This window comes from Eimeria necatrix, genomic scaffold, assembly GCF_000499385.1.
Source record: "Eimeria necatrix Houghton genomic scaffold, Enh_scaff67, whole genome shotgun sequence".
NCBI lineage: Eukaryota > Apicomplexa > Conoidasida > Eucoccidiorida > Eimeriidae > Eimeria > Eimeria necatrix.
In genome coordinates this window covers 23,531-36,897 of record NW_013651724.1, presented here as the reverse complement: position 1 = coordinate 36,897, position 13,367 = coordinate 23,531, and the positions used below count along the sequence as shown (strand labels likewise).

Here is a 13,367-nt window from a genome sequence, read left to right as displayed (position 1 = left end):
ACACACGAGCTGCTATCCTGTTCAAGTGTCCATTACGTTTGTGAGGGATCTTATATACAAATTAGTCAGCAACAGAACTCCATGAAGAATCCAATCCCGGCTTTGCGCGGCTTTGCGTACTACAGGGGACGGTGGTTTCTGGATTGCATGAGCCCCTCCATAATTCATACTTTTATTCACACCAAAAGTTTGACTTGATATGCCACGGTACGTCAGGGGACTGCCTCCTTCTAAGGTCGATTTTCGCCTAGCTAGAGAAAAGCTCTGGGGTGCACGACACCCCGGGGACAAGCAGGAGTCACGGAAACACAAACTTCTTGAGGCTGCGGAAAAGGCAAGCATGAGCAAGAGGCAAGGGGAGGCTGAGCAGATGCTCGCGGTGCGAAGTGAGCTACCGAATCGAGGGTTTGTGTACCGATGCTTCAACAGTGGAACACGGAAGTGGGCTTGGAGGCTATATAAATGAAAGTATATGCACTCATGACGCAAACTAGATATGGAATTTTAAGGAGACACAACTAGAAATGTGGCTTAACTCTAAAGGCTCAGCAACCGGACAAGGGATTTGGGGATGTAAGTGTCCCTGTATGTAACCAACGAGGATTGTGTACTCGTTAAGGTATCAGGCTTGCCAGAGACGACTTAGTTCCATTTCGGTCCCCTTTCGAAATTCCGGATCTTTTAAATCAACGCTAGAGACGTTTCCCGTTGAGTGGATGTCGCTATCGCTGTTGGAAGCCCCACATGAAAGTCTCTGTGAGATCTGCGTTCAAGGATGGGAAAATGTCCAAGATGGTTCTGATCAAGTGCGCTGTTGCATTTGGTCCTCATGGGGCACAGTAGAGCTACCAAAGCCTCTTCTTAAACCGCCTTGTCAAGGTCGCCATCCTCCACTCAGTTTTCCCTTGATAGTTTTGGCACTGGCTTAGGCCAGCTACTCTCCCTCAAAAACCCACGGTAGCCATCCTGTATTACCTGCGCTGCATCTAGCGGTGAGTTGGGCCCCTTAGCGTCTTAATATACAGCCCAGCAGAGTAACTGCCCTCAAAGCTTAGTGTCTGCACCACCAAGGGCAACGCATCAATCAGCCTCCAGTTTTCAATTGCAGACCTCCCGTGTCCCTTATGCCGTACGCAATAAACTGTGGACACTGGAGGTTTAGTTATGTGGTGCACAGTAGCATCATTAAGTTGGGGCTCAACCACAGTGCTATTACGCTGCACTGCTAATTACTAGGTTTTGTTTTAAGATTGAACTGAACTTCTGGCCAGCGCATGCGGCGAGGTTATGGGGAAGCATGAGACAAACGCCAGCCATCATTCTGAGCTATGGGTAGACTCTACAAATCACTAGATTATATGATACGGTTAAATACACACTAAGCAAAAAAAAGCAAGGAATCTCACTGTAACTTGCGATGAAGTAACTTGCGTGCTGTGTAGCCAGCCTCAGCCAGCCCCTCACTGACACATGCTGCCAGACCAAAGCCATAGACAGAATATCTTGACCCTTAGTATTTAGGAAAAAGCATGCTTCTCTATGCTTCCGCGGTTCATTTCTGATCATCGAGTTAAAGTCTGATGACTCTTACGATGCGCAGCGCTGCCCTCGCGTCAGTGCATGCGTGAACGTTGTTGCGTGCAGCAAATACTGTGGCATTTCGCGAACAGAAACGAACCAGCGGGCAAGCCGGGTAACTTTGTAGATTTTCAACCCCGTTGGAATTGTCCCTGGAGGGATGCATCAGCGTGGTTTGAGACCTCCGCACTCAGTGACAAGGCGGTCGCGAGTCCTCATTGGAAACGCACAATACTTACCAGCGAGAGAGGCAATAATAACGGCTGACGATTACGTATATCAAAGGGGCGTGAAGCGTTCCTTTGGCGATTATGACGGCTCAGGGGACGACTCGTACCAGTTGGAATTCCCCGGGACGGCAGCAAATGGTAGAAAGGGAACGCGAGAAGTACTCGAAAATAATCGCCTATTAGGTCAGAGAGCTGCTGACGGTGGCCCGGTGCAGCATGTGGGTACCACTGCTGAGTGCCATCGTGGTTATCCTGTGCGAAGAGTCGGCGATTTTGACGAAGGCGCACATGGGCCAAGTGATGATGGCGCTGTGGAAGCTGAGCTGCGAGCGGAGATCTTAAATGGTGTGCGACAGCTGCTTCACAGCGAGTCCGAAATTGACTGCCTTGTACAGCTGTGTTCGTTACTTAAGGAAAAGAACACTGCTTTGCTTGAGCGTGCCATCCACCGCCGAGGCGTTGCCGAGTGCGTAGGACTACTTGAGGAGACATTAGTAAGTGATTCCACGAACTGGTGTGTAGTCTTAGCCTTATTTAAGATCGAAGGCACACGATCATGATCGTATACGCTGGATTTTTGCCGCGGGCGTGATTTGTTTGCTCGTGCGTATCGTTTACGCTTTCGCTGTGAACTGTGTTCGCCAGAAAATTGAAGCGATGGGGGGAATGTTGACCAAGGAGGGACGCCGTCGTACACCAGGTGGTGTCTTCTTGCGTCTTCTTCAAGATAGGTGAACATTGACAGCTCTCTCGCGCTGCAAATCTGCACCTGTGTCGCTATTATCCCTCCGCTGCCCTCAGTTTTGGACTTCAGATCCCGCAAGTGCTAGTTCACTACTGATAAATTTTTGTAGCATTCGTGAGAAAGGGCCCTCTCAGCTTGCTGGAGTCAGTTCCATATCTGGGAAGCACAGTGTGTCTGATCCATCCCAGGATTCCGCGTGAGGACAAGCGATTCATATGGGACGAGCAAAATAGAGAGCAAAGGAGGCTCAAACGGCAAAGAATCCGCAGCCAAAAAGCTGCGAAGGTGTCCGTACGTCCACGCGAAAAGCTGGAGAACAGTGTCTCGACTGCAATCCAGCACCCTACAGAGCCGCCTGAATGCGATGAGCTTGAACCGGGGGAGCTTGACGCTGCCGAACTACGACCTATTGATGAAGCGTGATTTGAGCTTCGAAACTTTGATTGTTTTAACGGCACTGATGGAGGGAGGTACTCTCGCCCCTGATAGAGTTGCCGAGTGTATCTATCAGCGTATTCGCAGGACACGACTTGCTTTGACTTAAAAGTTGCTGTCTTTGATCAACTGTGTTGCACTGAAACACGTTACGGCAACACAATGCTGGAGGCACCCAGAGACATCTCTGGAGTTCTAGATTAACAGCAGTTACCATAAGCACGGAATGACGGTACGTTTACTTTTGTGGAGTTTCACAATTGCCCCACGGATCAGATTCTGTCTGTTCTGTGGCAACCAACCCATCTGTTGGTGGGGGCCCACGGTGTGAAAACCATATTTGCCCACTCATGAAGCTAATGCTCTGGGTGCATGCTTGCTCCAGATGCTGCTTTCCGGTGGTGCAGGAGCTCCCTCGTGAAATGAGCAAGAGATTTCACTAAAAGTAAGGCCCCAACAAACATGACCGGATACTCTGCTGCTCCGAGCACCTGTAAGCACGGAAATACTCAAAGCAGGGCGGCAGCGAGCGATCTACGTCTTACTTTGGCAGGTCCATCTGAAGTGAAGATGCTGTATAGCGCTATAGGTGGCATCCGGCGATTGCGGCTCTTTGGTCTTCGACCAATCACATTTCCGTACTCACCGATAGCTTCTTTCCTGGGAGGCTTGATTGTGCAAGTGCCAGCGCTGCGGAGAGAGCCAGTATCATATTTAGTATCGCTCCCGTCACGCAGAGTTCTGCCTCAAGCCTAAATTGGAACATCCACAAGTACTAAGTTCTTCTCAGATGGATACTAGGTTCGGCAACTTCCTAAATCACGCGTTTTTCCAATTTTCAGTGTGGGGCCCTTCGTTTGCCTGCGTTTTGACTGTGGCGAACTATTGTGTCAACGTGGGCTCAGGACCTGGCCCCTTCCCAGCCCTTTTCCTCCGGCCTTACCGGGCCGCTCGACTGTTGATCTTCTTCGCGTTGCGGAATTTTGGGTTTCCAAAGAGCGAAAAGGGAAGACAAGCCCCCATCCCGAAAGAAAGCAGTGTAATGAAGCCATTCGTGGCATCCTGCGCAAGAAGTATTTTTCCAGTGTAGATACTGAACGCGCTCATTGCTGACGCGCAGACCCCGCAGCCAAACTCGCAAACAGCCAAGAGAAGGACGCACACTGAATCACGCTGCTTATCTGATCCTGCGGAGCATCAAGCACAGCGCACGAGCGAGTAACTCCACTATCTTGTTCTGCAGAACGTGGGAAGCCACGTAGACGCCAGTAAAACAGTTAATTTTGATTTACGCCAAGAGCCTAGTCTGCACTTGCCGTACTTTGGTCCGAGCCAGTTGCGGAGGCCAGCCTCCACAGCAAGCAAACTGGAGGGGCGACAAAAAACAGCAGCAGCTCCCACGCAAACAGGAGAAGTAGAACTCGCTGGAGGCGGTGTGGCATCCAAGGATACCCGAAGCCAGGCCTGCAATAATGTTGAGCAGAGACAAAAAAACAGCAGTCTCTCCAGCCGCACCAAGTGACTCGCTGGAAGTTCCGCGGCCGTGAAACGCTTCGTATAGTGCTAACTGGGTGCTGCGGGGAAGCTGCAACGTACTTTATGCAAAAGGACGCGGCACATAAGCCCAGAAGGATGCCTAGACCTACATTGAACACTAACAGGCGCTGAGCTTTGCGCATGTGCCTGCGACGGGCGCCTGCCTCCTTCGCGACTAAGGTGCTGGAAGGGGCGGCGCTTTCTGAGACTGCCTTGCCATCCTCGAGCAGTTGGGCATTCCCGTCTACATCCTGAATATCTCTCATTATACTTCCGCACGGTGAGACTTTATTGCTTCGTTTGAGGCTCACCAGCCTCCCCCAAGGAACCAACGGTTGTCAAGTACCGCTCCACTCTAGCTGTGCCCTGCAATTTCGGCGTATTCTTAGATATGAAGTAGTGGACGTTCCAAATAGTCCCTTTACTTTGGCAACAGCAGGAGCGTCCTCAACTATTCAGTGAAACTTTTGGGTGTTTTGCGTGGATTGCGTCTTCCTGTCCAGTGGAAGCCCGGTTCCTCGGCGGCTGGTGTCCTCATGAACACATGAAGCAACCAAAGTAAAACCAGCTTCCGTTCTACTTTACATAGATCACTTATTTTAAGGTGAGGTTTGTTGCCCTTGAGTCCCGGAAGAAATTTCAGCCGACCCAAAGTCAATGGCCAGCACCCCGTTGAGACACCGGATACTGAAGGCTCGAAGGGATTGCTCAGTGTGACACAGTCTTCAAGTATGCGCTGCTCGCTGGAAATGTTACTAAATGGCTAAATGGAACTTTGAAACGAAGTAGAAGAGGGGCAAGACCGAATTCGGCATGCTGGCCGACAAGCAGCTGGAAGGACTCTAGCAGCACAGGAGAACAGCGAGATGCCTCAAAGTTTGAAATGTGGCGAGCCAGCCAACAGTGCTCATTTTTAAAGTTTTCACGCTGCGAAGGCTCAAAATTAAAACTTGCTTTTAATAACATACTTCAGGTAATACATTGTCAACCACGTCCACCCAGCGAGCAAATGCGCCGGTGTCGGCACTGGTGTGACACTGCTCTGTGGCGTGTTTCGTTCTCAAGCATTCAAACCTGCGTTCGCTAAGTGTATCTGTTGTATGTGCAGTGTGATTTGAATTCCGCTTTGGTATATTGCTGTGCAGTTGCGCTGATTCAGTTAGACTCAACGTGATCTATTTGACCAAGCCTATGTAGTGTCAGCTGTCGATCACCGTTGAGAGGCCATTAGCGTTGTAGCCTGTCACATAATTATGCCGCAAAAGAAATAGTACATTTCCTGGCTTGTGACGGCGTGTCTTACAGGTGCCGAGCATTTGACAATATACAAGGGCTTTGCAGAGTATACATGGGCTTTGCAGAGCCCAACATCCGACTTCCACACAAAACAACATCCGCAACATTCCGGTAAATCCTACGCAGGGCACCGCTACAAGTGGTAAAAAAAAATATACCTGAAAAGAGGACAGGTGGTTCCATTCCTTGCCCAGAGATCGCAGTGGCTTGTATGGATACCGTCTGTCTATTTGAGGAAATTGGCAGACACCGGGCCTGCTGAACGTGACAGCTCTCTGAGAAGGGAACCTTGAAAGTCAACTACTCATATGAATTATGCCGAAGAAGACATCTAAAAGCCTCTCAAATATTCCATCATTCTACAAGGCTGGTTTTGCCGACACAATTAGCTCATCGCATCTTATAACTACGACTACTGAGAGGACCTATCTCTTGCCTAATCTGCAGCGTAGGATGGTTCAGAGGACCTAAAAATAACTGGAACCAACATTTTTACCAATATGAGCGGCAAGCTAGCTAGATTTTGGGCATCGAGAGCGGGCAACAGCGTCAAAGTCATGAATACAAACAGATGGAATGCTACTGAGACAGTCAGCAACATTTCATTCGAGGGTATATGCGCCATGCTTACTGTAAAGACTACGCATTGAGGAAATAGCGCCACAGAGTTGACACGTCCAGAGTGAAGTCACTTAGCGAGTCATCGATGGCGTGCAAAGAGTTATCGATGGTGCGCAAACGCCTTACCTAGATATATTCTGCGTGCTTTTGCCCCGCGCTGGGAATGCTAGCCTTTCACAGATTCCAAACTGTGGCCGTTTACAACAAGCACAAACATAAAACAACTGAGGGACTGCTCAGAAAATGCTGGAAGCAAGGCGTCAGATATAGCTCTATGATGCGCCGAAAGAGGGTGTAATAGCGAGGAAAAAGGATGATCAGGAGCCTGCTTAAGCCAGCAGGTTTACTGGAAGAAAAGTTATCCGTTTGTGGAAGCCTTAGGCACTTTCTCCTGTTTTCTGTATCGAAGTAGCATGCGTTTCTGTGACGAAGAAATCCAGAGAGCCTAAATTGCAGTATTCGACACCAAGCAGTACATAATTTCGGCGTTATCCGTGCTCGGACTCCAAGCTTCTGCAGCAACAAACGTGAGATGCCGCCGGTTTGCATACAGCAGTTGCAGCCCGACGCGGCCTCTTGGTAGGCAACAAGTTGAGCATTGGCATGCATTCGCTCACATGTTTCTCCCATTTAATGGTATTTGAAAGGAAAGTATGACTTACATTTGAATGAAAAACCGCTGTTTCTAAAAGATATCCCTTTTTGTTGTGGGAAAACCTACTGTGTTTTGATTGTATTTGCAACGAGCGAGACGCTGCGTACGTGTGAACAGTTTTCGACTCGCTGAATCGCTTAGCCAAAAGGGCGCGGCTCGAAAGATAGGGCTTTGCGCTTGTCTACGCTTTGTACAGCAGACCATCAAAATTCATGTAAATGAGAACTGCATTCGAAGCTTTGCAGCATCACCCTTTATTTTGGTGCTTCCACGACACTAAGGAGCAAGAAGATTATCTCATGCTTTTCTGGAAAACAGCAGGCATTGTTTTGGCTTGGCTCACTGACATTCCTTCATGCTCCACTGCAAAGTGTACAAAGCCTTCATGGCTGCTAAATCCCCCAAGTTATTAGGAAGTGCATGCGACTGAGGTAAATTCAACAATATGAGCCTCTGAAACGTATGCAACGCACACACGCTTGTTAACCGTCACGGTAGTTAGCCAAGTCGACGTCAAGGAGTGTTATCGGCTGAAACTAAAACACAGCTATATCTGTTAAACATTGAAGCATCCTAGCCTTTAACCTTCCAAAAGGTTTCCCGCATATTAGGCTCACAGTAGGCTGCATATCTGGCCTCCGCATGTGTGTCTGACGGTGGAAAAGACTCCCTGCCATGCACTCTACTATGCTACAATGGAGATACCTGGAACCCAGCCAGCTAAACGTCTAGGAGCAGTTCAGGTGCAGAAGAAACTCCTTCTCCAGCTACTCGAGTACATACTTTGCTTTTGCCGCCGCCTTGAACGTCTCCTCCTCAGACAAGTGCTATTGCTGCACCTACTAGAGCAGAACTGCTATCACTCCTCTACGGAGACATTGTTTCTCTAGAACACGCTGGTGCCCGATGGTCAGGAGCACCATTTTAGTTGCAGACCGCCACATGCATCCTTTGTGGAACTGAAAGTTACCGTTCAGCACTCTACACAGCTCAGAAAATCTACAACTGCGATACCACACCACAAATGTACCACAGAAAAACTCTCCATAAAAGTAACGCTTCGTGCAAGTTTGGATGCAGAACCTAACTCTGCAGAGGCGCCGCTACAGAATGACATAAGAGGTTCTGCACTGCAAAAGAATTAACCCAGGCTATGCAGGCGTTGTTCCGATATTTTTCCGAGCTTCCGGTGAGTCTTTTGCGGTTTAGGCGGACCTACACAATTGACAAAGGCGCTAGTAATGGGAGGGGAAACGGACTGCGCCGGTGGTCGTTTCACATCACATATGCCTGTACTACAATTCGGCAGGTGCTACAGAGCTATCAGCAGACCAAGACAATTGTCGACCAGGCTGGAAATGTTTATAACATCACTTCACCCTTATGTGTATGCGGTCGACAGACGTAGAACCAACTGTGTCGGCTTTGATGACGAAGCATTCGGTCCCGTTCGTTCATGCCTTACCTGATGCGTCAAACCAGCTTATAGTCCAGTGGCGAAATCCATCGACTACTCCAAGGCCTACTAAATGCGCCAAGAAGCTTGGTGCTGCGGCCTAATATTCTGCTGAACTGCTGCGGCTGATAACGCAAAGCCTGATCCGTTCATACAGCCCATACACGGCCATATCTCGAGAAACCAAATTTAAGCCAAAATGAAGTAACGACGCCCCAATAGTAGCGCATAAATTCGAAGCAAGTTTCCCACAAAAAGTTGCATATATCGGGAAAAAACCTACGGATTACGTACTGAGAACATAATTAAGGATTACGTAATGAGAAGATAATTCTTGGGCTACTGAAGAACTGACGACGCTTCAGCGTTTTAAGAGTTGCTGACAAAGCATCTAACGGAGACTGCACGCAGCCGTTGCTCTTGCCTAGAGGTATATCGGAGACTCCGCCTATGCCATGCTCGGACATGTGACAGTAACCTTAGTAACAACAAATGCCACTGTTTTGCTCGTAGAAACGAAAAAGTATCCCACAAGATTTAGCGAAGATGTGACCCACCGGAATCAGCCAGTGAGTGATGAAAAGCCCACGTCTTTGAGGCTCTAACAGGTGGCGGCATAAACAACTGCAATACTTGCACAAACTTGTAGCCACCATCACAGATTTCGCCACTGGACACGCATATAGACGTTCAGCGAAAAGCCAGCAATTCGTGTCCTTGGGGGATACGAGAAGACGGGATGCCCCAACAGAGAGGCAGCCACAAATACTGTTTGGCAAGGGTCAGTAAGGGTCCATTCACATCCCACGTTCCCTCTTGTCAGTTAACGGCAGCCTCTCTAAAAAGGAACCTCGCGAATGCACTGCAATCTGCATGATTTAGCAATTTTGCCAAAAATGTCCCATGGAACATACCCACGGTGGACGAAATAAAGCGGAACACCAGCACTAGGACAAACCGTTGCTGCCGTACTTTGCTTTACGCCTTTGCTGCAGTAAAAGAAGGCTAAGTGGGGTGAGCGACGAAGCGGGACATAACTAGAGGTAACGGAAACCCGCCTACGCACGAAAAAACCTTGACCGACCGCATATATTGCAACGATTCGGCTCTGCCTCTGGCACTGCAGAAAAGAGCCACTCTGCCAGCTAGCTACTACTTCAGTGCCCACTCAGTGTTCGACCAAACCACCATGACAACGGAAGCAGCATCTGAGTTGGTGAGTACATTAATTCTACGTACTCCGCAGCTTATCACCAGGTACTGGAGAATACAACAGAACACTGAACCCGATGCTTACAATGGCAGCGAGAACCAGAGACAGGAAAACCCACATGAGAAAGAGTAGAGCTGGTCCGAATAAGACGATGGTCGCCACTGTGAGGAGGAAAGTCACCACCTTGGAGAGGATGTAGCGCAGCTTAGCTTTCCTAGCTTCTTTCCGTCCGTGCTTGCCAGCAGCGCGCTTGGAGCCGCCTTCTCCCGCGGAAGACTGGGACAAAAGCGAGTGCACTGGCCTCTGGATCACAGATGCCACAAAAGCGACTGTCCAAAGAGCCAGAACTGCACGGGTCAGGTCAATACTACCGGCCTCCGCGACTGAGCCATAGGAAGCCAACATCCATCCTAAAAGCAAGGATAAGACCATGAGCTTCAGGACCAGAGAAACCCTTTCCGCCGGTCTGAGGCGCTCGCCTGGCTGCTGGACCATCGCATATGAATCTACGGCCAAATTACCCCCTGCACCGTCTTCATAGAGTGGGCTAGATGGGTTTTCTGCTGAGCTCCCTCGCGGAGACCAACTGCTGCCTGACGCCAGACTGGTGCTGTGAGGGCCTTCTTGAAGGTTCGCAGGCTGATGTACTTTCACGCTTGTAGAAGCCAGCGGGAGAACGTCTTCTGTGTATCCGGCCCTCCCGGGAAATTCCAGTGTGGCATCTGATTGCATGTACTTGCGAGCTTCACCAGGGCTCACGACAGGATAGGGCAAGGCGGTATCGCTGTAATCTGCCAGGGTGTCCTCTGCTGTGAGTGTCTGCTCTGGGTAAGTCGTGGTAGCTCCATCTACAGCGGCAGTCATCGCGAGAATGTGACAAACCACTGTGGAATATCTGCAAAAGCGGCTTCTGCGACACATTTTGTCTCCAAAATTCAGTTCTCCTTCCGGATGAAGCGCTACTGATTTAGAAAATTAGAAGATTATTGTTGGATGGAAAACCCTAGGAGCTGCCGATTTGCATCGCCTCCCCCAAAGCAGCAATAAATGAAAGCAACCACGGAAAGGCGAGGTTCCAGCGTCAAATATTTGCAATCCAATACACAAAGACCACCTCATATCGAAGCGCTTAGTTACCTGTGAATGCCATGAGCGGCAACTTGTCCTCAAACGTGCGCATGCGTTCTCCGATCGACAGACGAAGCACGAACATTTCTTGAGTCTAAAGAACAAGGATCGATTGACGGTAAGCGCCAACCTTTCTTGAGTCTAAAAAAGCAGGAGCATTCTATTTATATTTGTAAATCAGCCTCACTGTGTGGTGTACTCATTACCTAGGACCGACCTATATTCAGGTCCGCTACAGGCTTGTCCATCGATGCGCTAACCAAACCTCTCAGTTCTCCGCTGTAATTGAAGTGTAAGTTTACAAAACCATATATTGCCCCACTGTATCAAGAGCAAAGAAATCATCTCTTCTCTAGTTGGCCACCGTTTGCTGTTTTTTTCAGGTTTCCTATGCAGCCTGTGTGAGTGTGGCTGTCGGGTTTGAAATCAGTACAAGATATCACTTAGTGTGAAGCGCTTTACGAACACATGTTTCGGGCATTCATTTTGGCGTTGTCTTGCCATCGTGTACAGCTATCGTGATGGCAGAGCCACTGCCCTAAAGTCAAGGACCGTCACATGGTGGCTGTTCAGAAATGCCCTGGTGTAGGCCAAAGAAAAGGAAAAAAAGAGAGCATCATCTTGAATCCTACCCCGACACTCAGTCAGGAATGCAGACGCAGAGGGAACAGAGCAGCACCTCCAGCTTAGAGTTTTTCCGCTGGTTATCGGGCAGCAGATTGGCCCTCTGAGTTTGGCTTGCAGCTGGTGGGCTGCCGCCTGCTGTGCTGAGCTGCTGCAGGGGCCTTTCTTCGCCTTTTTGTTTCTGCTGCTGCAGTGCTGCTGCTGCAGCGCTGAACAAAGACAGAGGCAGAAGTAGAGCCGGTGCTTTCTAAGTCCCCTCCTCTTCAAGGCCGTCCAAATTGCAGAGACTCGCAAAACGTCACACTTTTAGTAAATCCACGTTTACAGTTTTAGTGAACCCAAGTGAGTAGAAGCAAAACTTATGCGCTGCCGGAGGCATTACGTGAACCACTTGCCTGATCAATGGAACTATAGGACGCTAGAAGCTTCAAGGCAGGTTAGTACACGATGAATCTGGCTGTGGCACTCCCTCGCATGGCTTCCGTCTTACAATGGCTCATCAGTGTGCGTTGTCGACCAAATTGTCCGTAGTACGTTTGACCGCACAATACTCTTCAAAGGACAATGCAAAATGCTCCAACTCACCGTAGTTGTAGCAAGGCTTGCTGCTTGAGTTTCAAGTGGCTGCTACTTGTAGGCTAAATGCGCTTTATGCTGCTGTATAAATACTGTTGCGAAAAATGTACAGCACGTTGTATCACCCACATGTGCACTACGTGATGATAGCCATCTACGCTCTGTGAGAAGGGTACTGTCTGCGCTATGTGGGGACACTTAGAGTAATCGGTAGGCATCTTCAACCGCTATCACTTAGCCTGAAGCTTCAGGGCAGATGTGTCTACAAGCTTTTTTGATGTTTGGTTGTGGCAAACAGAAGTGATTCTATCTCATCTATGAAGCAGTATTTGGAGGAGCCTAGAGATGAAAATGCCCCTAGACAGTTCCAGTCCAGCTTCAGGAATTCGGAAATTATGATGAAAGAAGCGCAACTGGTGGTGGAAGACAAATGGCAAGAGGTTGTTGAAGACTTCACAACTATGGGGCCTTTAAGCTCTTCAGTTATTATAAGGCTGACACTTCAGTTATTATAAGGCTGACACAGCTGCGAAAAGCCGACTTCCCAAGTGATCACGAATGAAGGCTTCAGCATCTGAATACTCTGTGGTGAACGGACCTGCAGTGTCCCGAAAATTGCTTCAGGAAGAGACCCAAACAGCTCTCACATGCACGCAAAGAAATGCAGCTCCCTGCGCACAGGGGAAGTTCCTAGTTTGAAGGCGTAACGAAGAGTGGTTAATGGCCGCTCGAAGCATGACATATGCCAAGGGAAAGTAGCTTAGTACAAGCGCATTTCTTTAAAGGAAAGCAAAAGATGAAATATGGCTCGACAAAATGCCACAGTGTCGCAGTTTTACCACAAATACAGGCTGCGTTATAATGGGACACAAAAAGATTCCATTATAACCAGGAATCTAATAATAGAGGGTAAAATATTCTGGTAAATACTTCCGTAGAGCAATTTGGAGCGAAGGCAGGAAGCCTCACATTGTTCCTTAGCGGGAGTGCAGTAAAGAAGCGCGATGCAGTAGCTAGAGAGCACAGTCTCAAAATGCTGAAAAGGTTGTAGCAGAAGGCTGGCTGCCACGCCCTTGATAGGCGTCGCTAGTCTGCAGGGTTGTGACGCACAACAAAACTAGACAATATCCCGTCGCGCAAATATATGCCAGCCTCTTCAGGAAAGTTGCACATTCAAGAATTCTTGGCCAATATTGAAAGGGGCACCCACAAAAATGCCTCCTCCTACCCTTAATACTTACGTTCAATCAATGGACCCCTGGAGTGCATTACTA

At 48.9% G+C, this 13,367-nt stretch overlaps 3 protein-coding genes across 3 annotated transcripts; 1 reads left to right on the top strand and 2 right to left on the bottom strand.

Moving 5' to 3' along the window:
* Positions 1-1,738: 1,738 nt before the first annotated feature.
* ENH_00070090 (hypothetical protein, conserved) lies at positions 1,739-2,976 on the top strand (the record flags this gene model as incomplete). The annotated part of the gene is made up of 3 exons (XM_013577473.1): positions 1,739-2,302; positions 2,454-2,539; positions 2,742-2,976. The coding sequence occupies 3 exons, from the start codon at positions 1,739-1,741 to the stop codon at positions 2,974-2,976; spliced, it is 885 nt and encodes a 294-aa protein (XP_013432927.1).
* Positions 2,977-3,344: 368 nt separating this feature from the next.
* Positions 3,345-4,790, bottom strand: ENH_00070080 (hypothetical protein, conserved; the record flags this gene model as incomplete). The annotated part of the gene is made up of 5 exons (XM_013577472.1): positions 3,345-3,479; positions 3,635-3,740; positions 3,932-4,175; positions 4,310-4,452; positions 4,585-4,790. The coding sequence occupies 5 exons, from the start codon at positions 4,788-4,790 to the stop codon at positions 3,345-3,347; spliced, it is 834 nt and encodes a 277-aa protein (XP_013432926.1).
* Positions 4,791-9,783: 4,993 nt separating this feature from the next.
* Positions 9,784-10,686, bottom strand: ENH_00070070 (hypothetical protein, conserved; the record flags this gene model as incomplete). Its single annotated transcript, XM_013577471.1, has 1 exon — positions 9,784-10,686. The coding sequence occupies one exon, from the start codon at positions 10,684-10,686 to the stop codon at positions 9,784-9,786; it is 903 nt and encodes a 300-aa protein (XP_013432925.1).
* Positions 10,687-13,367: the final 2,681 nt, after the last annotated feature.